At 33.0% G+C, this 22,622-nt stretch overlaps 2 protein-coding genes across 17 annotated transcripts; one reads left to right on the top strand and one right to left on the bottom strand.

Annotated features, from left to right (window-relative positions):
* The first annotated feature begins 3,186 nt into the window (after window positions 1-3,186).
* Window positions 3,187-7,850, top strand: LOC115706048 (conserved oligomeric Golgi complex subunit 7). The gene is made up of 10 exons (XM_030633550.2): window positions 3,187-3,606; window positions 4,379-4,468; window positions 4,559-4,678; window positions 4,775-4,876; window positions 5,003-5,280; window positions 5,386-5,531; window positions 5,670-5,868; window positions 6,010-6,682; window positions 6,840-7,172; window positions 7,329-7,850. Exons 1-10 carry the CDS (start codon window positions 3,322-3,324, stop codon window positions 7,608-7,610), a joined length of 2,508 nt encoding a protein of 835 aa, XP_030489410.2. The 5' UTR covers window positions 3,187-3,321; the 3' UTR covers window positions 7,611-7,850.
* A 160-nt stretch (window positions 7,851-8,010) lies between these two features.
* On the bottom strand, window positions 8,011-11,687 carry LOC115706049 (uncharacterized). Of its 16 annotated transcripts, none has more exons than XR_009684057.1 (11): window positions 11,391-11,671; window positions 11,119-11,247; window positions 10,873-10,912; window positions 10,442-10,517; window positions 10,145-10,345; window positions 9,770-9,982; window positions 9,286-9,683; window positions 9,126-9,190; window positions 8,862-8,945; window positions 8,629-8,778; window positions 8,011-8,352 (listed from the first exon to the last, which is right to left on the bottom strand). XR_009684057.1 is itself a non-coding variant. In XM_061102552.1 (8 exons), the coding sequence occupies exons 1-7, from the start codon at window positions 11,431-11,433 to the stop codon at window positions 9,327-9,329; spliced, it is 1,059 nt and encodes a 352-aa protein (XP_060958535.1). In that variant the 5' UTR covers window positions 11,434-11,678; the 3' UTR covers window positions 8,138-9,190; window positions 9,286-9,326. The 16 variants fall into 16 exon arrangements, 2 of the variants coding, with proteins under 2 accessions (XP_060958535.1, XP_060958532.1); XR_009684056.1 differs by having other exon boundaries at window positions 8,629-8,762; XR_009684058.1 differs by having other exon boundaries at window positions 8,629-8,669.
* Window positions 11,688-22,622: the final 10,935 nt, after the last annotated feature.

The following is a 22,622-nucleotide window of genomic DNA, read 5'->3' as shown; positions in this document are numbered from 1 at the left end:
AGTACAATCTGACACCCATAAAAGTCACATGGGAAATACGTCACCTACCAATTCAATGGTACGTCGTATTAGTTCTCTTAGGGTTCGTTTGGAACGCCGTATTAGGCAAGTATTGTATTGTATAGTATTATATTAAATTATATTTTATTCAATATTTTTATATAAAATTATATGTAGTATTAACTTTGGGATTATTTCACAAATACATAAAAACAACAAAAAAAATTACAAAAATACGATTTTACAGAATTTTAAACATTTTTATGATTTTTTTTATTTTATTTACAAAAAATACGATCTTTTTATGTTGTACTCTTGTTACTTTGTTATTGATTTTTTGTTATCTGCATGTTGTTTTGATGTAATTTAGATGTTATTTTCATGTTATTTTTATGTAGTTTTCTTGTTGTTTTCGTGTTGCTTTATGAAAAACCGTAAAAATGTAAAAAAAAAAAAAAAAAATTCTGTAAACGTAAAAATGTAATTTTTTTACAAAAAAAAATGGTGCCTCATGTAATTATCCCATTAACTTTTATGGACACCTAAATGTATAATATTTTAGTATAAATTAAAGTTTAACATAATATTATATAAAAATATGATATGTAATCCAATTCAATATGATACAATACAATACGACCTAATACTGTGTTCCAAACGAGCCCTTATAATGTTAATTCTGAGAGTGCTAACAGTTGGATCCAAATCTATAATAAGTTATAGATTAACTGTTCACATTGAATTAATGGTATATAAGTAATCATGAGATAATTAGAAGGGTAAACAAGTATTTTGACTAACTATAATTATGAACTAATAATTGGAGGTCGTACTTGTAAATTTTCAATAAAAAATTAAATAGTTACAGTACCAAAAATAAAACTTAAACAATTATTTACCACACATATAAGAAAAAAAATCATGTTCATGAAAAAAAAATAGACCAAAAAACTTTTTTAAATGCTAAAACAGATAAAAGTCTACGAAAAAATCTCTTTAAGGAGTGTACTATAGACTTGGCCTATACATATTAAAAGGAACGACATTTTTATAAATTTTATTAAGTAACAAAACTCATTCAAAATAATAAGGTTAATTAAGATTTTTGCGCCCTAAATTTTGATATGTACCAAACGTGCTCTTCAAACTTTTTAAGATATTAAAAATTCTTCTTGAACTATTGAGATTCTTGAATTCTAAGGACTTCTATTCACTTCCATTCAATTTTACTAACGTGACGATTATATATCGTGTCCCGTGTACGTACCTTTAAACTTTCATCTACATTAGGCATCGATCAATAAAATTAGACAGAAATCTTTGAATTCAAAAATTTTAATAGTGTGGGTCAAATTTTCAATGGCCTATAAAGTTTGGGGAGAAAAATTTAGTACATACTAAAATTTAGGATAAAAATCTTAATTAGAAGAATAAGAAGAAAGCCCCTTGTTATTTGCTTTTATTGCAAAAGGCACTTCTAAATGAAATATTGCAAAATTTTATTGCTTTTTCATGTACGATGTCGAAGGTTATCCCCCACGAGACGCAATCGTGCAGAGCATGTGTGTCCTTGTGTACTGGGCTAAATGATCCAACAACTAAGAGCAAGGGAAATTCAAATGAGAATGACCCTGAGGTGACACGCGTCTGAAGCCCAGCCTGTACAGCTAGTACAATCTGACACCCATAAAAGTCACATGGGAAATACGTCACCTACCAATTCAATGGTACGTCGTATTAGTTCTCTTAGGGTTCGTTTGGAACGCCGTATTAGACCGTATTGTATTGTATAGTATTATATTAAATTATATTTTATTCAATATTTTTATATAAAATTATATGTAGTATTAACTTTGGGATTATTTCACAAATACATAAAAACAACAAAAAAAATTACAAAAATACGATTTTACAGAATTTTAAACATTTTTATGATTTTTTTTATTTTATTTACAAAAAATACGATCTTTTTATGTTGTACTCTTGTTACTTTGTTATTGATTTTTTGTTATCTGCATGTTGTTTTGATGTAATTTAGATGTTATTTTCATGTTATTTTTATGTAGTTTTCTTGTTGTTTTCGTGTTGCTTTATGAAAAACCGTAAAAATGTAAAAAAAAAAAAAAAAAATTCTGTAAACGTAAAAATGTAATTTTTTTACAAAAAAAAATGGTGCCTCATGTAATTATCCCATTAACTTTTATGGACACCTAAATGTATAATATTTTAGTATAAATTAAAGTTTAACATAATATTATATAAAAATATGATATGTAATCCAATTCAATATGATACAATACAATACGACCTAATACTGTGTTCCAAACGAGCCCTTATAATGTTAATTCTGAGAGTGCTAACAGTTGGATCCAAATCTATAATAAGTTATAGATTAACTGTTCACATTGAATTAATGGTATATAAGTAATCATGAGATAATTAGAAGGGTAAACAAGTATTTTGACTAACTATAATTATGAACTAATAATTGGAGGTCGTACTTGTAAATTTTCAATAAAAAATTAAATAGTTACAGTACCAAAAATAAAACTTAAACAATTATTTACCACACATATAAGAAAAAAAATCATGTTCATGAAAAAAAAAATAGACCAAAAAACTTTTTTAAATGCTAAAACAGATAAAAGTCTACGAAAAAATCTCTTTAAGGAGTGTACTATAGACTTGGCCTATACATATTAAAATGAACGACATTTTTATAAATTTTATTAAGTAACAAAACTCATTCAAAATAATAAGGTTAATTAAGATTTTTGCGCCCTAAATTTTGATATGTACCAAATCGTGCTCTTCAAACTTTTTAAGATATTAAAAATTCTTCTTGAACTATTGAGATTCTTGAATTCTAAGGACTTCTATTCACTTCCATTCAATTTTACTAACGTGACGATTATATATCGTGTCCCGTGTACGTACCTTTAAACTTTCATCTACATTAGGCATCGATCAATAAAATTAGACAGAAATCTTTGAATTCAAAAATTTTAATAGTGTGGGTCAAATTTTCAATGGCCTATAAAGTTTGGGGAGAAAAATTTAGTACATACTAAAATTTAGGATAAAAATCTTAATTAGAAGAATAAGAAGAAAGCCCCTTGTTATTTGCTTTTATTGCAAAAGGCACGTCTAAATGAAATATTATTATAATTTCGCCCCTCTCATTCACAAACATCATATTTTCTCTTCAAAGTCTCAACTGTAAATGTAATGATATAACAAACTCAAACTTATCTGACATTCATTTCATTCAGGACCTATCTGAGTTCACTCGTCCGATCCTGAGCGACCTCGGCGGTCAGAATGATGATGGATCTAGGTCCATTCTCGGCTGATAATTTCGACCCGAAGAAATGGGTGAACTCGGCCTGTCAGACTCGGCACCCGGAGGACTCAATCGACAACCATCTCGTCGATCTGGAGATGAGACTCCAAATCTTATCTGAAGAGATCTCCGCCTCGCTCGAGGAGCAGAGCTCCGCTGCCCTACTTCGCGTCCCGCGGGCCACCCGCGATGTGATCCGCCTTCGTGACGATGCGGTCTCACTACGTTCCGCCGTCGCCGGAATCCTTCAGAAGCTCAAGAAGGTACCTACATGATGTCACTGTTTCTGCTATGTTTCTTCTTTTGTTCTGCAATTCGAATTTTGGTTCATGATTTCTTTTTGGATTTAATTCACTAGAAGACGTTAAGTGTGGAAAATTTGGACAATATTAGGGTGGCAGGGTCAGATTCACTGCATTTCGGAAGTTGAGAAAGTATAATTTTCTAAATATGCTATTCCTTGATGCCAAATTTGAAGCTTGGTATAATTCTCGGCTGAGTTTTGTCAATTTTCCCAAGTGAACGAGGGAAATTTGAGGAATATTTCCTAATGTAAAAATTTCAATGCTAGTTTTTTGGACATTTGAGAACTAGTGTTCTGTAGTTTGAGCTATTTTTTTAGCTCAATCTTTTGGCAATGAGTTAGTAAATTTTTGGAAAATATTACAAATCAGCTGGCGCCCTTTTGGTTAAAACGTCTCGTGTTCTCTTTCTCTGGTTAAGAATAAATATATGGAATCACATTGAGTTATACACATGATATACCATGCATATAACTCAAATAGTAGCCTAAATAGATTTGTTCTGCTTTCCATTAGGTTGCAGAGCATTACTATAAATTATAGTAACAAGTTCACATTAATGTACCCACGTTATAATATATTTACCAATGTAATTGGATTATATAATTTACATCGGTAGATAGTTGTTGCTGGCTTAGCTATGTTTATATGGTTTGAGTTTTTAGCTTTTTTCTTGATACATGTGTATGTGTGACAATATTCTCTCTTTCAAACAATTGGTTTTAATTTGCAGGCTGAAGGATCATCAGCTGAATCTATAGCTGCTCTGGCCAAAGTTGATACTGTTAAGCAGAGGATGGAAGCTGCTTATGACACATTGCAGGTGGGTATTTAATCGCAGAAGTTGTAATCAGTGCTGTATTGGCAAATGTTGATGTTGCATTTGATATACTCATTGTGTATGGGTCAACAGGATGCTGCTGGGTTAACTCAATTAAGTTCAACTGTGGAAGATGTCTTTGCCAGTGGTGATCTTCCAAGGGCTGCAGAGACCTTAGCTAACATGAGGCATTGCTTGTCTGCTGTGGGGGAGGTAATATTTTTCTATGATTGTTTCACCACTATACACTACATTTGGTATTTCTAAAAATTTTGAAAGTTTAACATGGTTTTTTATTTTTTGTTTTAGGTTGCTGAATTTGCTAATGTGAGAAAGCAACTTGAGGTCCTAGAAGATAGGCTAGACGCAATGGTCCAGCCACGTTTAACAGATGCATTATCCAATCGGAAGGTTGCCAAATTTATACAGCGCTTATTTTGCGTTTCACTTGCTTTCTGCTCAAGCCACCTCGTATCAACTCTTTTTAGTACATATCATACACAACTTGAATAACTTACATCTATTATAATCCTGCAGATAGACATTGCTCAAAATTTGCGGGGTATTCTCATTCGAATTGGAAGATTCAAGTCACTGGAGCTACATTACACTAAAGTTCACCTAAAGCCTATAAAGCAGCTTTGGGAAGATTTTGATTCAAAGCAACGTGCTATTAGGCTTGCAAATGAGAAGAGTGAAGCTGAAAGGCTATCAAGCCATGAGTTTCAATCAAGTTCTTCAACAATTTCCTTCTCAAGTTGGTTGCCAAGCTTCTATGATGAATTGATTCTTTATCTTGAGCAAGAGTGGAAGTGGTAAATTCTTCTGACTTAATGTTATTTTAAGCACCGGGTAACATATTGTTGACACATAGAAGCTTTCACTGAATTTAGAGATTGAGCTATAACTGTCATCTGCAGGTGTATGGTTGCTTTTCCTGAGGATTATAAAAATCTTGTTCCAAAGCTACTGATTGAGACAATGGCAACTATAGGACCAAGCTTTATTTCACGTATCAACCATTCAATTGGAGAAGTTGTTCCTGAAACAAGAGCTTTGGGGAAAGGTTTGTACTGACTTTTTTTATTTTGTAGGCATTTAATATTTTAAATATCTTTCAATTGGAGAAGCTTTAAGTTATACAATTTTACTTTTGGCAATTCACAAATTATTCTGTAAATATCTTATGTTTCTTTTTATATAGGTTTATTAGATATTATGTCTGGTGACATGCCCAAGGGAATTAAGATTCAGAGGAAACATTTGGAGGCATTGATTGAGTTACATAGCGTGACACAGACTTTTGCTAGAAATATTCAACATTCATTTTCAGATTCTGATCTTCGAGTTCTAATGGATACACTCAAGGCAGTGTACTCTCCCTTTGAATCATTTAAACAAAGGTAAGCAATCATAAAATTGTATGCACGCACTTCCATTTTCTTCTTTTAAAAAACTTCGTTCAGTAATGTTTTCTTTGTCATTTACTAGATTCTGTAACGGCCATATTCATTTTTTAATTAGTGATTAAACATGCAATCTAGGTATGGACAGATGGAGCGGGCCATCCTTTCTTCTGAAATTGCTGGGGTGGATCTTAGGGGAGCTGTTACTCGTGGTGTGGGTGCCCAGGGGATTGAACTCAGTGAAACAGTTCGTAGAATGGAGGAGTCTATTCCTCATATCATTGTACTTCTTGAAGCAGCTGTAGAAAGGTGTATCAACTTTACTGGTGGTTCTGAAGCAGATGAGCTAATTCTTGCTCTTGATGACATATTGTTACAATATATCTCAGCTTTGCAAGAGACACTAAAATCGTTAAGAGTAGTCTGTGGAGTAGACCAAGATGGTGTTGGTTCAAAGAAAGAGATGGGATTGGACAAGAGAGATAGCAACACTGCACGAAAAGTTGAATTGATTTCAAATGAGGAGGAATGGTCCATTGTTCAAGGGGCTTTGCAGATCCTCACAGTTTCAGACTGTTTAACTAGCAGGTCCTCTGTTTTTGAAGCTTCCTTAAGAGCTACTTTGGCTAGATTGAGCACGACATTGTCTTTTTCAGTATTTGGTTCCAATGTGGACCAAAGCCCATCACATGTTGGTGATGACAGCAACGGGGAAGCATCTGTGGGTGGAAGGGCTGCTTTGGATGCGGCAGCAGTGCGACTTGTTGACATCCCTGAGAAGGCTCGGAAGCTCTTTAACCTTTTAAATCAGGTACATAAAGCAATATTTCAATTTCAGAGTCACGGTCTCTACATCTCGTACATATTTGTTTTTAAAGACTTTGAAAAGATATTTTGTTGCATTCCTGGCTAGAACTTCTTGTGGGGTAATGGAACGATGCTGACAAGCTTTGCTTTTTGTTATGTAGTCTAAAGATCCCAGGTTTCATACACTTCAGTTGGCATCTCAAAGAGTGACAACATTTGCTGACACAGTAAATGAACTTGTATATGATGTCCTCATTTCCAAAGTACGGCAACGACTAAGTGATGTTTCTCGTTTGCCAATATGGTCGTCTGTGGAGGAGCAAAGTGCTTTCCCTCTACCAAGTTTCAGTGCTTATCCTCAGGCCTATGTAACCAGTGTTGGTGAATATTTACTTACTTTACCCCAACAATTGGAGCCACTTGCAGAGGGCATTTCCAGCAATGACGCCAACAATGACGAGGCCCAGTTCTTTGCAACTGAATGGATGTTCAAGGTACAACTTATATAGTAATAAAGAATATCCTCAATTTTGCATATTATTTTTTCAGAATACTAGATTGTGTTCTCTTTTTTCTTTTTGTTTTTTTGGTTGGTTCCGTGATTGTTGGTAATAAAAGAACATTTTTTTTTGTATTTTCTTTTAATGAAGGTTGCAGAAGGTGCTACCGCCCTTTACATGGAGCAATTGCGGGGAATACAGTACATAACGGATCGTGGTGCACAACAATTATCAGTGGACATTGAATATCTGAGTAATGTGCTCTCTGCTCTATCAATGCCAATTCCACCAGTTCTTGCAACATTCCACACTTGTCTTTCAACAGCGAGAGACGAGCTCAAACAGCTTGTTAAATCTGATTCGGGAAATCATCAGCTTGATCTTCCAACAGCAAACCTTGTTTGTAAGATGCGTCGAATCAATTTGGATTAACAAATTTTGTCTTGAGATAAAAGAGTTTACTATACCAATACAGTGTGCCCCCAAAATTTGTTCTTTTACACACATGTTAATCACACTGTTGCTTCTTTATTAATTTACCAGTCTTTATTCTTTTTTCTTTCTCATATAAATCATAAATGTTTCCAGTTTTGTTTTCTCCATCTAGGATTTCAAAGTAAGTAAACAACATATTACAATGTGCGCATAATACAAATACTTTTATTATTATTATTATTTAGCTCAAGCTGCTATATTTGTGCGTGCATCTAACGACTTTGCCTTTTTTTTACTTAATTATTAACAGAATCTATCTTTGTCTCTTTCTTTCCTTCCTTTTGGCGTTGGTTTATTGGAATTGATCTTTTTCTATCGGTATTGGGGCCAAAAAAACTGGACCAATGAATGTCATTCATACAGAAAACGAAAAAAGATGCCGCATAGCTGAATGTTTTGATTATACACCAAATCATTCTATAGGTTCAAAAGCCCAAAGGCCAAAAAGCCTGACACATGAATCCTCAACGAAATAACAGCATGTCCTCGATTGTATTAATTATTACACTGTACCTAAAATACAAGAAGAGAGACCAAAAGGGGTACCAACTACCAAATGAAAGTTCAGCATTCACTACACATCGTCCAAGGCCTATTTCATTTGTATTTTGTTTCTGAAATTCCAAAAAGTTGATCAAACTGCTTTGTAATGGAAGTGGTTTCCCCTGCACGAACCATCCTGATTAACAGATTTTTGTCAGCCACCGGACACATCTAATCATCATAGTTTCCTGCCTTGTACCGTTTATTTAAAATACACACTTTTACAGATTCTATACCTCAATTTGCACATAGACACACACTGAAACAAAAAAAATAAGGCATTGTACCACCATCAAGTGCAAATTTGAACCAACATTTCAGCTCAAGTCACAATACAAAAGCCAAATAATAACTTGCACTAACGTGGGTCAGTCAATCCGGAATATGAATTGTCTAAAAATCCAAAATTTACCTATATTTTGTCACTAGAGTACAATTTCACAGCTCGTATTCCTGAGTAAATTGTCCTTGTCAGTTAACCACGAACTGAATTGGCTATGCCACACCAGTTATTTTACCAAAGCGATTGCAGCAGATAGGTTAATACTGAAAGAGCCACAAACTAATTTTTTTTCTTCCTTGCATTGAATCCATGAATATTCAATTAAATGATTATTGACAGCAAAGATGAGATTTACAAGTTACCTCAAGAAATGAAAAAACCCATTATCTCTCCTGCTGCAGTCTCACAGTCAAAGGTATTCATTCATACATAATTGAGTCCGATGTCTAAAATATGGGACACAGAATATATTATATATCCAACAAACAAGGGACGGAAAGTAGACTCCGAAAACATTGTTTCAGAGAAAATGCATATAGAGGGCTAAATGGAATTTACTTCAAACAAAGCCCGAACAAATTGTAATACAAATTGTAGTTGAAAAATAAATAAAACGAGATACCTACCTCAACCTTTTTCTCCTTTTAACAATATTGATGAAAGGAAGATGATATAGTGTCAGTCTACAAAGCTGTGAGATAGGAAACAAAAAAGTTTCACCCATGAAGACAATAAGTCAGGGCTCCAAAAGCACGTGTTTGTAAAAGTTTTGGGATAAAAATCTACCTCATTAAATATCAAAGCTCAGACATCTATCTACAATTTCACTAATATGGGTGAACTGGACTTCTAGGTGACCTCCTGTGTCCATGCCTAACAGGGGAGCGTGACCTGCTTCGATCACGGTTCCTGTCCCTAGCTCCATCTCTTCCATTTCTGGATCTCCATTCCCCACTTCTTCCTCCATCTCGATTACCTCTACCATTCCAATCTCGAGACCTTTCACGATCCAAGTCCCGATCTCGATATCTGTCCCTCTCTCGCTCACGATCACGATGCCTGTCTCTATCACCTGAAACACTTCTCCTTCTACTATCAAGTTCCTTCTCTCTTTGTTTCCTCCGCTCTTCTGTTTCTTTCTCCCTTGCTAACCTTTCTTCTTCCCTTCCCTTTTCCTTAGCCAACTAAAAAGCAATAGTTTTTACTTATTACTAATAGAAAGAAAAATTAGACTTTTCTAAGTTGATTGCTCTTGAAAGGGGAGAGTTACCTTGTACTCAGAAATGAAATCTCGAACCATGCCATAACCAATATGCTGTTTCCCAGTGATATGGGATTGAGTCCTCTCCACAGCATCATTGGCTACGAGAAAAGAACCACAAATCTCACAAAGGGCCATCTTCTTCTCTTGTGCAAGCAGCAATACTTTATCAGGCAGGGTCTGCTGAGTCAAAGCTGCCTTCTCAGTATTAAGCGTGTCTACCTGTTGAAGCAAGAACAAGAGCTCCAAATTAACTACATTAAATCTCATGGTGATACATTCATTAATAGTTAAAAATTTCAATGCTAAGAAATATAGAATTGATGAAGTTTGTGAAAAAGTTTGGAGAAGTAGATGAGCAATCAAGGAATGATTGATGGGCACCTTTCTCATGAGTGCTTCAGCTTCATCCACCTTCCCAGCTTCACCGAGAGATTCCACTTGTTCCAGCAAGTTCTTTATCTTATCCTCTAGCTGAGATAACTGTTCAGCTTTTTCAGATGACAATGGCTGAGCAGGTGCAGGTTCCACCTCTTGAGCAAGTCGTTCCCGTCCACGCCTTACTCTTCTGTCCAAGTCCATAACCTACAGATTTCACATGTAGTAACAAAGTAAGCTTTGACAACATATTGAAAGATAATCATTAGAGATCATAAAGCCGAAAGGAGAAGTGAATCCCACCAATTTCTCACAAAACTGAGCTAGCTCAGTTTCAAATTTTGGCACAAATACGTCATGCCTTGGAGACTTCTCAAAACTATCATCACAAACGAAAAATAAAGTCACCATTAGATTTGAAGGAAACAATTTAATATTACAATCGCATCAGAAAATAAAATAATTATGAACTTGCACAAATTCGAGCAGGAGACAATTGTCACAAGGCTATGTAAAGCCAGCAAGTTATCGGGGTAAGTGAATTATATAATGCAAGATGCACATAAACAATTGTAAATCAATGTTTTATATCTTAAAGAACTTGAGAGAAGAGAATGCAGCACAAAATTCAAGAAGCAGAAATTAGTGTAGTTTGCTTGCATAAGATTCAACTGCATAGCACAAAATTCATCAGCAGCATGTATCAAAACCTCATAAAACATCAATTCATTCACCTTTCTTTCAACTTCGGGTCGTGTATTCTTGGGCATGGTCCTGAAGAAGGTAGAAAAAAGACATCTATTAGCAACTTTGCACTTAACATTATGCAAAGGAACATGATAAACTACTTAAAGACTTCAAAATTCAAATTCTAAATGAAATAATAATAATAACACATTCAACATTTTTTATTCAACAATTTGATACTTGAAGATTCAAATAAGTCAAACTGAATAAAAATTCAACACAATGTAACTCACCTAAATCGCTCCGAGTATTGACGAAGAGATCGTGGGGACAAAACCGAACCATGTACGCACCGCAAACCTCCTTATCATCCCAAGTAACTTCTTTGAACCCTTTTCTCTCTTCGTCCGTCATATTACGAGCTGGGTTTCATCATTCAATCAAACCAAACCGATCAGAGAATAAATGAAATTAAATCAAACAAAAAGCAAATTCAATTGAAGACAATAAAATACATAAACAATTAATTAATAATACCCCATTACAGGAATAGTAGTATAAATACCTGCGCCCATGAGTTCGTCAAGCAGAGCTCTCTGAGCGTCCATGGCTACGGTGAGTACGAATCAAAAGGGGAAAACAAATAATGAAACCCTAAGAAAATGGAGAAGGTTGGGGGAATGGAATGGGATAGTACTAGAATTGTGAAAGCGTAATCATAAAATCCTAGGTTTTCCTAGTTAGGCTTTCCTAGGGTTTGGTCTGTAGCACTGAGCTTCTCTCTGTGGACAATAGACTTGCGGAGAGCGACAAGGAAGCTAATGCTACTGATGTTCACCGAACAAAATTTTAAGATGCGGATTTTATTTTTATTTTTATTTTGAGGGGATTATTTATTTATTTTTTAAATATGCATTTGAAAAAAAGGTTAATTATGATTTTTGCCCTCTGAATTTTGACATGTACTAAATTATACCTCCTGAACTTTTAAGGTTGTTGAAAATACCCCCTGAACTATTGAGATTGTTGAATTTAAGGACTTTTGTTTAATTTCATTCAATTTTACTATTTCAATGATTGCTTATGTACTAAACCATGCTCCCTAGATTTTGATATTTACCAAATCACGCCCCTTGAACTTTGATATGTACTAAATTATAGCCCCTGAATTTTCATCTATATTAGACTTTTTTACTGAAATTAGAAAAAAAGTCTTTAAATCCAACAATCTCAATAGTTCAGGGGGCATTTTTAACGACCTTAAAAGTTCAGGGGGTATAATTTGATACATGTCAAAGTTTAGGGGGCAAAAATCCTAATAAGCCTTCAAAAAATGATATACACTTTTTCTAAAAAAAAATGATATACAATTTTTTTTTTTTGTTAACAACAATTAGTATTTTTGTATCCTAAATTTTTTATACCATCAAATTGTGTTATCTAATATCTATAGTACACAACTCACTAATAATATCTTCTAAAATATAGTTTTTTCATCATATTATATTTTATTTTATCGTAAAATAAGTAGGGGTGTTCATCAAACCGCTCAAACTGTTCGTACCGTAAAAAAATGCGATTTGAAATTCTTTGCGGTGCGGTCGCAGTTTGAATTTTTCCTAAACCGCGCAGTGCAGTGTGATTTGCGGTTTTGAATTATTAATATGCGGTTCAAACCGCACCGCACCACACATTATAAAAATACCAATTTTTATATTTATTTTGGTCTCATATGTGAATGTTCAACTCAAAGCTCACTAATTATTGTATTGTTGAAGCTTAATTTTTTTTTCATATTTATTTTCAAGTCTTATGGTATTTTTGACAAGTGTTGCTCAAGCTTTATTGTATTTGTGATGGTATAATTATTTGGTGATAGTCCAAACTGTAAAAACTGTAAAAATCGCACCGCACCACACCATTTTTTGTAGTGCAGTTTTTGCGATTTTTTAATTTCGCGGTGCGGGTACGGTTTGGAAAATTAGAAAAACCGCATGTGCGGGTTGGTTTGAAAAAATGGTCAAAAACTGCACCACCCGCACCGCGAACACCCCTATAAACAAGTAACGCGATAAATAATAATTGATAAATAGAAATTTCACAATCAATACATAATAAAATATCTCATATCAAAATTTAAACTCAATCTAATTTGTACCAAAAGATACTAGTATTTTCTATAGATACCCAAAATACCATTATTATTTAATTTTTCCTCTCTCTATGTCCCTCTCTCCCTCGTGCTCTCTCTGTCTCGAAAACCCCAACCACCACCGAAAACTTAAATGATGGCACCCCAAACAACAGACAATCCTCCATTTTAACTTAATTTTCACTCCAGATTCTCTCTCTCTCGCCCTTGCTCAATCTCTCTCTCTTTCTCTCTCTCTCTCTCTCTCTCTCTCTCTCTCTCTCTCTCTCTCTCTCTCTCTCTCTCTCTCTCTCTCTCTCTCTCTCTCTCTCTCTCTCTCTCTCTCTCTCTCTCTCTCTCTCTCTCTCTCTCTTTTCGCTTCTCGCAGGTGACCCAACGACCACCATGACCACGAACCAAGTTACCACGACCACAACCACAACCACGAAGCAGATCGAAACCACTGCAGGCCACCACAGAGAGACCCAGAGCCTAAGATTCAAATTGTCGCCACCACTGCCAAGCTCAGTCAAAAAGTAAGTTTTTTTAAAAGAAAAAAATTAGATTTTCATATATTTGGATGCGAATTTGTGTATGTTCTTGAGATTAGTTGAATTTATGTAGATTTTGTGTTCTTTCTGATGATAGCTAGAAGTTTTGGATATGTTTCAGTGGTGTGTGTATTTTTACATTGTTATTGATGAAATATCGATAGGATATCAACGAAAATCAAAATGGGTAGTTGATTGTTTAAGCATAACTAGTTTTATCAAATTTTTTACTGTATATCGATAGGATATTGATATTTTATCTATGATTTATCGACAATTTTGGTTAGGCTATAATTTTTTTAGAATTTCTTGAGTATGTCGATAGAATGTCGACATTTTATCGACAATTTGATTGTATTCTGCGATTTATTATGTTGATAATTTGTCAACGGGATGTCGACAATTTTATCGTATTCTATTCTTTTTTTATTTAAGATAATGTCGACAATTTTCTTATGCTCGTTATTTTTTTTATTGAGATAATGTCGAAAGGATGTCGACAATTTTCTTGTAAATTGTTATTGTAATGCCCTAATCTATAGAGACGTCACATATGAAATTTTATAAACTAGTTTAATACTAGTAGATTAACTAATTTTAACAAAATCGTAATAATATTAAAAAATTGACTAAAATAAAACACTAAAAATAGACATCATAACGACACTAAAAATGTGTTATGGGGATCCCTGTTATAAAAGTTTTATAAAGGACTATATACAACGACAATTCAAAATACGAAATCAAGATACACAGTAGATACAACCCAAAACAACTCCTGGCAACTCGGTACACAGGCCGAAGGGGTCAATATGTACATTACTGGAGAAGACTGTCATCTCATGGCTGCTCTAACTTTTCCTTGTCTTTACCTGCACCACAAAGCACCCGTGAGTCATAAAGACTCAGCAAGAAAAGTAACAAAGAAGAATACATAAAATAACTAATTATCCATTTCACTATTATAAAATGATTAAACAATAACATTCAAGAGTGGATACCATAACAAACCATATGCACAGAAATAAAAATGATTATATATTGCATTGCCTATTAGGCAAGCCCGTAACATAATTTAACATCATACATAATATCACTGCATCACCTAATCAGGTGAGCCCGTGCCACAACCTGGCACTAATGTATCACATCACCTAATCAGACAAGCTTGTGTCATAGCCTGACACTCACATGTCATTGCCGCTTGTACCTAATTATGTATCGCTGACAAGTTGAAACCCAACAACGGTTTCAGTTGTTGGGTTTTGTGCCATAAATAAAACTCTTTACAATCTGATTAGTTATCAATATAAGAAATTTGAAGTGATTTATGTTTGCATGAATTTTACATGCTAATAGTTTAATATGTTTATTACATTTATACACAAAATCAGTTAAATCCAGATCATATATGTTTATTCACAATTACAGTATCGTCAACACAGTGGAATGTGATTGTGATCATATGAATCAAAAGACTAAGTTCCTGTTTCATCAATGTTTTGAATTTACACTAATGTGATAATCAGCGATGATGTGTACTTACACTTGGAGTAAGTGTTATGTTCTTTCCAGAACATTAGTAAAGTATAATAGTTTCGAATGTATGGAGTATACATTGGACTGGACTGATATTGCAACTTAGTTAAGATATTACAAACTTACCATTATATCTTTCCAAGTCAATATCAGTAGTTGATCTTCAGATTAAAAGAATCTAAATCCTGATATGCTTAGACTCAACTCAGGAGTACTATTCATGTTCTTTGATTTATTAGTTAAGCCTACTTTTGGGTCAGGGTGATACGTATATTTTAGGAATATGATAGTATGATTGAGTGGGAGTGCTGAACATAAATATGGAATCTATAGCTTCTACAGGTGTATAGAAGTTAAGTGATGATTCCCTTCGAGCTTAGCTAAATAGATGTAAATGGATGAGCTCTTGTTTAAGTGACTAATTCTTAGATCACTAAACATCATTTACAGGTAGCTAAGTGTTTTAAGGGGCAAAATACATTGAGGGGTGAGAACGGTAAAATTATCCCATCTCGATGTAAATCATCTATATAGAGGATCTTTGATCACAATAAGATTATAACAATAGTTAAATGAGATAGCATATCTATATCGTGGAACATATAATATGCTCTATATAAGTCTGAGAGTGCAATTCTAAGTTCTAAGAGTGGATTCAACAAAGAATTAATAAGTAGGAATTTACTTAGTAAATTCGGTTCACTTATTGGAAGCTCAGCATATAGATCCATGGTTCCCATTCTAGTTGAGACTATTCTGCTTGTAAGACTCAATAATCGATTTGTGATTAATCAATTATAATTCTAAAGTTAGACTATGTCTAATTTGTGAATTTTCACTAAGCAGGGGCAAAATTGTAAAGAAAAGAGATTCTAGGTTTATTTATTTATTAATAGACTTTATATGTCTAATTAATAATTAAATTAAATGACAATATTATTTAATAATCTATTTTAGTTATTAAATAATTAGTTTTGGCATTTAAATGGTTAGAATTGGAAAATTGGCGTTTTTGAGAAAATAGAAATAAAATTTGTGAAAACTGCAAAACCAAGTGGGGCCCATTACACACACCATGGCCGGCCACTTAAAGTGGTTTTTTCAAATTGATATTTTCATTATTTTAATGCCAAATAATTCCTAACCTAAACCTAGTAGTTGCCTGTAAATAGAAAGTGATGGCTCAGTCAAAATAACACACTTTCATTAGTTTTCTGTCAGAAAATTTTCTCTTCAGAAAAACTGAGCCTTCCCTTTCTCTTCTTTGGCTGAAATCATTCTCTCTCTTTTCTTCTTCAAAATTTCGAACCTTAGTGAAAGAGTAAGTGCCCACACACAGCAAGTGGTAACTTGATAACTCTAAGATTTAGAGTTATTTTCATATCTTTAAGCTTGAATTTAATGTGAATTGTAGAGCAATTAATGTCTATACTATGTAATTGTGTTTCGTTTGTTGTGTCTTTGCAATAAATGGAAGTGTGTGTGTTAGTAAGTGTTAGATGGGCTTATGTTGTTGTTTTTATGTGTTTTAAGCAGAAAAAAATACAAGAATAGGTATTTGGAAAAATTTGGGACAAGGAGAAAAAGGAGCAGAAAAATTATTATTGCTGACTGGCATTGCTATAGCAATCATCGTGTAGCCATTTGTCAGCCCAGTAAGTTTATTTTGGCAGATAGTCCAGCTGGCTTTAATGAAAAGAAAAACGAGCTGAGGTGGCGGAATTTGGCTATTGACTCAACAAACATGTGGAAAATGAAGGACAAGTGGGTGATGATTGGGATTTCCAATTAGGGTAAAACTTTGGTACCCTAATTGGGTGGCAAAAAAAGGAAAAGAGGACATGAATAGATGGTGGCTGGCTGCACTTGAATAGCAGTACGAAACTTACAGCAGCAAAAAGTTTCTAAGTACAGAGAAAGAAGAGAGTACAAAGAAAGAAGAAGAAGATTGAGAAGAAGGAGAAGAAGGCAACTATCAAAGAAAGGATTTGAGCTCACCACTCATCTCTCTTGCTCTCCACTTCGTTTTGTATCATTTTCTTCTCTTTAAGTTTCTCTTTAACTCCATGAACAATACATTTTCTGGTTTTGAGTTATTAATTTCAGCTATGAACTAAACTTTTTGAGATTTGGGTGGTTATAAACCCTTGTATGGACTAGTGTTTTGACTTTGCAATGATGAAGTAATCTTGACTTAGTTCAATTAGTTGTGATGTAATGTTGAATGAATGTTAATTTTTGGCCATTTTTAACATTTAGCAAGCTAGATCTTACTTGGAAAAGTAAGACCTAGTTGAACCCTTCTAATTGATGCATGATTTTTACCTTTTCTTTTAGGTATCAATTAGTAGTGAAATAGGAATATTTTGCTACCATGCATAACTAAAGATTTGATACTTTATTAGGCTATTTATGATCTAAACTGATGTAGGAATGCATTGTGAGATTGTGAATGGTTTATTGCAAGTTTTGGAAAAAGCTTGCTGGTTTTTTAGAAATCTGTTAACTTTGCCAGGATTGCTGAGTCAGTGCTGGGTCATTGCTGTATCAACTGGGACATACAAGTGGAAATTAATCACCCAAGTCTATTTTCTAAATCTGAAATTACCACCATTTTAATCACTTTTAGTTTCTTATTTTTAGTTTATTTAGTTTAAAAAATTAGTTCTCAAGTTTAGATTCAAGGCTATAAATTTTTCTTGTGAATTGATGTGTGATTTTATTTTATTTTTATTTGAAATTCTTGGAATTGCTCTTAGTTGATTTAGCATTATTTAGTAAAAAGTCCCTGTGGAGACGAACTTTGATTACTTATCATTGTATTACTTGTTTGTGATTGTGTACACTTGCGCAATTATAAAGAAATATAATTTTCACAACATAACTCAATCATAGATTGGAAGACTGTGAAGGATCACACACAAAGAGAAGGACATTCGGGCTCAGATCTTGATAATACTCTGCGACAGAAAGGATACAAGGGTTAGAGATCTGAGTGGAAGGAGACATTAATTCCGCTGCATCAATGTAAGGTTTTCTTAACTTTATATGTGTTTATTTATCGTTTTAGAAAGTTCATATTTAGGGTGTTAAACAACATACTTGTGAGTAGATCTAAGATCCTGGTAAAATAAATTCCAATATCAGTTTATTCCATAACCTGACATTTACGTGTCACTACCGCCCGTACCTAATACGGTATCGCTAACAGGAAGAAACCTAACAACGGTTTTAATCTATGCCATAACCTGGCAATCTCATATCATTGTCGCCCGTACCTAATCAAGTATCACCGATAGGTACATTGCATCACCTAATCAGGTGAGCCCGTTTATCACATCCATAGTATCATCATATTGTCATTGCCTAATCAGACAATTGACAATTACAAAACATGTCATGTCATGTGGTACATTAACTTTTCTTACCTTAAGTGTCGGTTCAGGTCTGTTGGACGACCTGCTTAGAGAACGATCAATAATCCCAGGCCCATGTCATAACAATAGTCAACCAATAAGTATATATCCCATAAAACATCTTAATAGTTACAAAGGACAACCTAGGGTTTCCTACCAAACTTTGTGGTATAAATATACTGAAATAAAACTTATATTTCAGCTTTAAGACATATACCATATTGTAGAGCTCGTCGAAATCTTTGATAAAGTATATAGAACGTCTAAAATGGATACTCGAGTGAAAAGTTATGATAAAAATATGATTCCCAATTTTCTGAAAAAAAAAAAACCCAGAAACGATAAACCGATTAGGAAACAGTTAACTACTTCCCCACAAACCAGTTAACCAGTTCCACCAACTGGTGGACCAGTTTGGCAGTAACATAGGTCAAAAATCCCAATTTTCGCAGTCACTGAAATACCATAGAAACCTGTCTAAATCACTCCAAACTTCACAGGGCACACATGTTGGGTTTTATGCCCTAAATAAAACTCATTTCAATATAATCAGATTTACTTATTAATAAAGATCAGAAATAACATTATATGTTGCATGGTTCACATGATTTATTTCATGATTATATGTATATAATGTATGAATTCTTTTTAAGTCCAGAACATATGAATTTGTTAAAGATTATAGTGTTGTCAGCACAGTGGAATATAATCTTAATTATATGTTCAAAAGTTTATTCCCTGATTTGTCAGAACACTGGATTTAGACTGACATGTATAATCAGCGATAGGTATTCTTACACCTTGGAAAAGTGTTATGTCCTTTCCAGGACATTGGCAAAGTTTACCAGTATCGGATGTATGGAGTATACATCGAAAGGGACCGATATTGAACTTTGATTAGATATATTAAAACTTACCGTAATATCTATTCAATTCAATATCACCTGTTGATCCTAGATCAAATGATCTTAATCCTGATATGGTTAGGTTCAATCTCAAGAGTGTTATCCGTGTTCTTTGATTTGTTAGTTAAGCCTACTTTTGGGTCAGGGTGATACGTACATTTTGGGAACACGGTAGTGCAATTGAGTGGGAGCGCTAACATAAATATGGAATCTATAGCTTCTATCTGGCGAATAGAAAGTAAAGGATGATTTCCTTCGAGCTTAACCAAATGAAAATAAATGGTGGAGATCTCACTTCACTTAGCTGAAATATCATTTATACAGGGTTAAGTGTTTTAAGGATAAAATACATTGTAGGGTGTTACGGTAATTTAATCCTTTTACAGTGTAAATCATCTATATAGAGGATCATTGATCACATTAGGGTTATAACAATGGATAACTAATGACGTGTCTATATCATGGAACATATAGAGCATTCTATATGACTGAGAGTGCAATTCCAAGTTCTAAGTGTGGATTCAATGAAGAATTAATAAGTTAGGGAATTTACTTGGTAAATTCGGTTCAACTTATTGGAAGCTCGGTTATATAGACCCATGGTCCCCATACTAGTTGAGACCATACTGCTTGTAAGACTCAGTTAATTGATTTTAATTAATTAATTAAAATTCTAAAAGTTGGACTATGTCTACTTTATGAATTTTCACTAAGTAAGGGCGAAATTGTAAAGAAAAGAGATTTTAGGTTTATTTATTGATTAAGAGACTTTACATGTCTAAATTAATAAATATATTTAATGGCAATATTATTTAATAATTATTTTCAAGTTATTAAATAATTAGAATTGGCATTTAAAAGGTTAAATTGGAAAATTGGCATTTTTGAGAAAATGGGAATGGAAAATAACAAAATGAAAAAGTTGCAGAGTGAGGCCCAATCCCTTTGTATGGCCGACCACATGCATGAGGATTTCTATTTGTAGTTTCCATTATTTTAATGTCATACAATTCTAACCTAAACCTAGAGGGTTTTCTATAAATAGAAAGTGTTGGCTTTAGGAAACTCATAACTTTGCACTTAGTTTCCTTCAGAAAAGGCCACACGCCACCTTCTCTCTTTTCTTCTCTCTAAATTTTTGAAAATCGTTGAGTGATGAGTAGTGCCCACACACATCAAGTGGTATCTCAATCATAGTATGTAAGACTATGGAAATTCTGCATCAAAGAAGGAGAAAAGAAGATCCAGATTCAGATCTTGATTATGCTTTGCTACAGAAAGGAATCAAGGGCTAGAGATCTGAATGGAAGGAGTCATATTATTCCGCTGCACCTACTGTAAGGTTTTCTAAACTTTATATGTGTTTATTTTCATTGTTTTAGAATTCATATTAGGTTGTTAATCAAACATACTTGTTAGTAAATCTAGATCCTGGTAAAATAATTTCCAACAACACATATACCATAAATACCACCATCCTAACGTAATAAAATTAAAAATCAAGTCCTTAAATGGAAAACGCCACTAATGTTCAGACATAAGTTGTAAAGGTTTCAAACTCAATTTTTAACGCAAAATCACCTCAATTTTAACAAGTAACTATCAAAACTAGTCCCATAGCTACCCAAGAATAATATTATGAGGTCAGAATCTCTATAACTATTCTAAATCACAAAGTCACTATATAAAACCAATCAATTTTAATTTAAAACGAAATTAATCCTTACCTCAAGTTTTTTCTCTTCAATGATTTATTGTCCCGCTACTATTAGAGCTTGAATTAGTAGATTTTAGATTGAAAATCAAAGAAAATGAAGGGAAGGAGAGTTTCATCGCACGGAGAACAGAGAAGAGTTTCATTTTCGTTCTTTATTCGTACTGTTATAAACTTAATATATATTAACTTATCAATTTTAAAAAAATTAATATTGATAATATTATAATAATAATAATAATAATATTAACAATAATAATAATAAAAACTTTATTATTAATAGTTATCTTATCATTTCTTAACCGCGAAATCTCTATTTCTAGGACACCAGGTCAAATTCCGCATACTCTTAATTATCCCAATACTTACACTATCAACTTATCATAATATTCTCCTCAAATCTATAATTAAACATGTTATGACATTTTTAGCCCTTGATCGAGTCTCCAAGGTTGCCAAACCTGAAAATATTTTTATTCCACAGATAACTCATATTACATTCACACATGCTATATAATTATCCGTAATTAATAAATAAATTACGCTTATTTATCCACTTAGGGCCCGTTTGGTACGCAGGATTGGACTGGATTGGACTGAAAAGGATTGGACTGGACTGGACAAGATTGGATTATGCTGAAAGTAATCCTGTGTTTGGTTTAAGAATGGACTGGACTATTTTATTTATTTCCTTTTAGAAAAAAAAAACTTAAATGAAATAAAAATATATAATAATAAATTAAAATTAAAATATATAATAATAAATAAATAATTCGTAGCAAAAAAAATAATATATCATATATAATTAAGAATATATCATAAATATATAATAAAATATTTTGTCATATGTTTTATTTGATAAATAATTAAAATAGTAAAATAAAAATACTTGAATAATATAAAATTGTTTATCTAACACTAATTTAATATAAATATTAATTTTTTAAAATATTTATATAAATCTTTTAGTAATTTAAAAATAATATATAATTTTACTGTCATATTTTTTTCTTAGAATCAATTTAAGTAACTATTATTTAATTAATAATATTCTAAATTTTAAAAACTTATGTATAATAATTCAAAATTATACATTTTCACTAATTTTAATGAATAAGTTTTTGATAAAAAAAAATGTATAAATAAATGTGTGATAATTATTTCCTTGAAATTCTTATTAAATTTAAAATATATTAATAAAATTTAAATTAAAGAACGATAAAAAAAAAATCTCACCTGCATGGGATTATTTATCCCACCCTGCTGGATGGGATAAATAATCCCAGACAGATGAGGTTAACTGGATTAGTTATCCAGACTTGTAACATGTCCAAACACTGGATTGGACAAATTAGCCTGTCTAATCCAATCTAGTCCTGCGTACCAAACAGGCCCTTATAACAGATTTAAAATTTATGTTGAAATAGATTAGTAGGATCATAATATCACTTATTACATAATTAACCCATAATATAAATATAAACCCTAATTATTTACCATTAGGCTTATTGGGATATTACAGTTATTTTGGTTATTGAGAA

This window comes from Cannabis sativa, chromosome 1 (assembly GCF_029168945.1).
Source record: "Cannabis sativa cultivar Pink pepper isolate KNU-18-1 chromosome 1, ASM2916894v1, whole genome shotgun sequence".
NCBI classification, from domain to species: Eukaryota; Viridiplantae; Streptophyta; class Magnoliopsida; order Rosales; family Cannabaceae; genus Cannabis; species Cannabis sativa.
This window is presented reverse-complemented; position numbering and strand designations above follow the sequence as displayed.

Bases quoted from the DNA above. Each gene is read 5' to 3' on its own strand.
- LOC115706048 (XM_030633550.2), top strand. From the start codon at position 3,322: ATGATGATGGATCTAGGTCCATTCTCGGCTGATAATTTCGACCCGAAG. The intron at 5,869-6,009 runs GTAAGCAATCAT...CATGCAATCTAG, and splicing joins TTTGAATCATTTAAACAAAG to GTATGGACAGATGGAGCGGG. The intron at 6,683-6,839 runs GTACATAAAGCA...TTTGTTATGTAG, and splicing joins TCTTTAACCTTTTAAATCAG to TCTAAAGATCCCAGGTTTCA.
- LOC115706049 (XM_061102549.1), bottom strand. From the start codon at position 11,433: ATGGACGCTCAGAGAGCTCTGCTTGACGAACTCATGGGCGCAG. The intron at 9,983-10,144 runs GTGCCCATCAAT...TTGCTTCAACAG, and splicing joins CTGAAGCACTCATGAGAAAG to GTAGACACGCTTAATACTGA. The intron at 9,684-9,769 runs GTAACTCTCCCC...ATTGCTTTTTAG, and splicing joins ATTTCATTTCTGAGTACAAG to TTGGCTAAGGAAAAGGGAAG.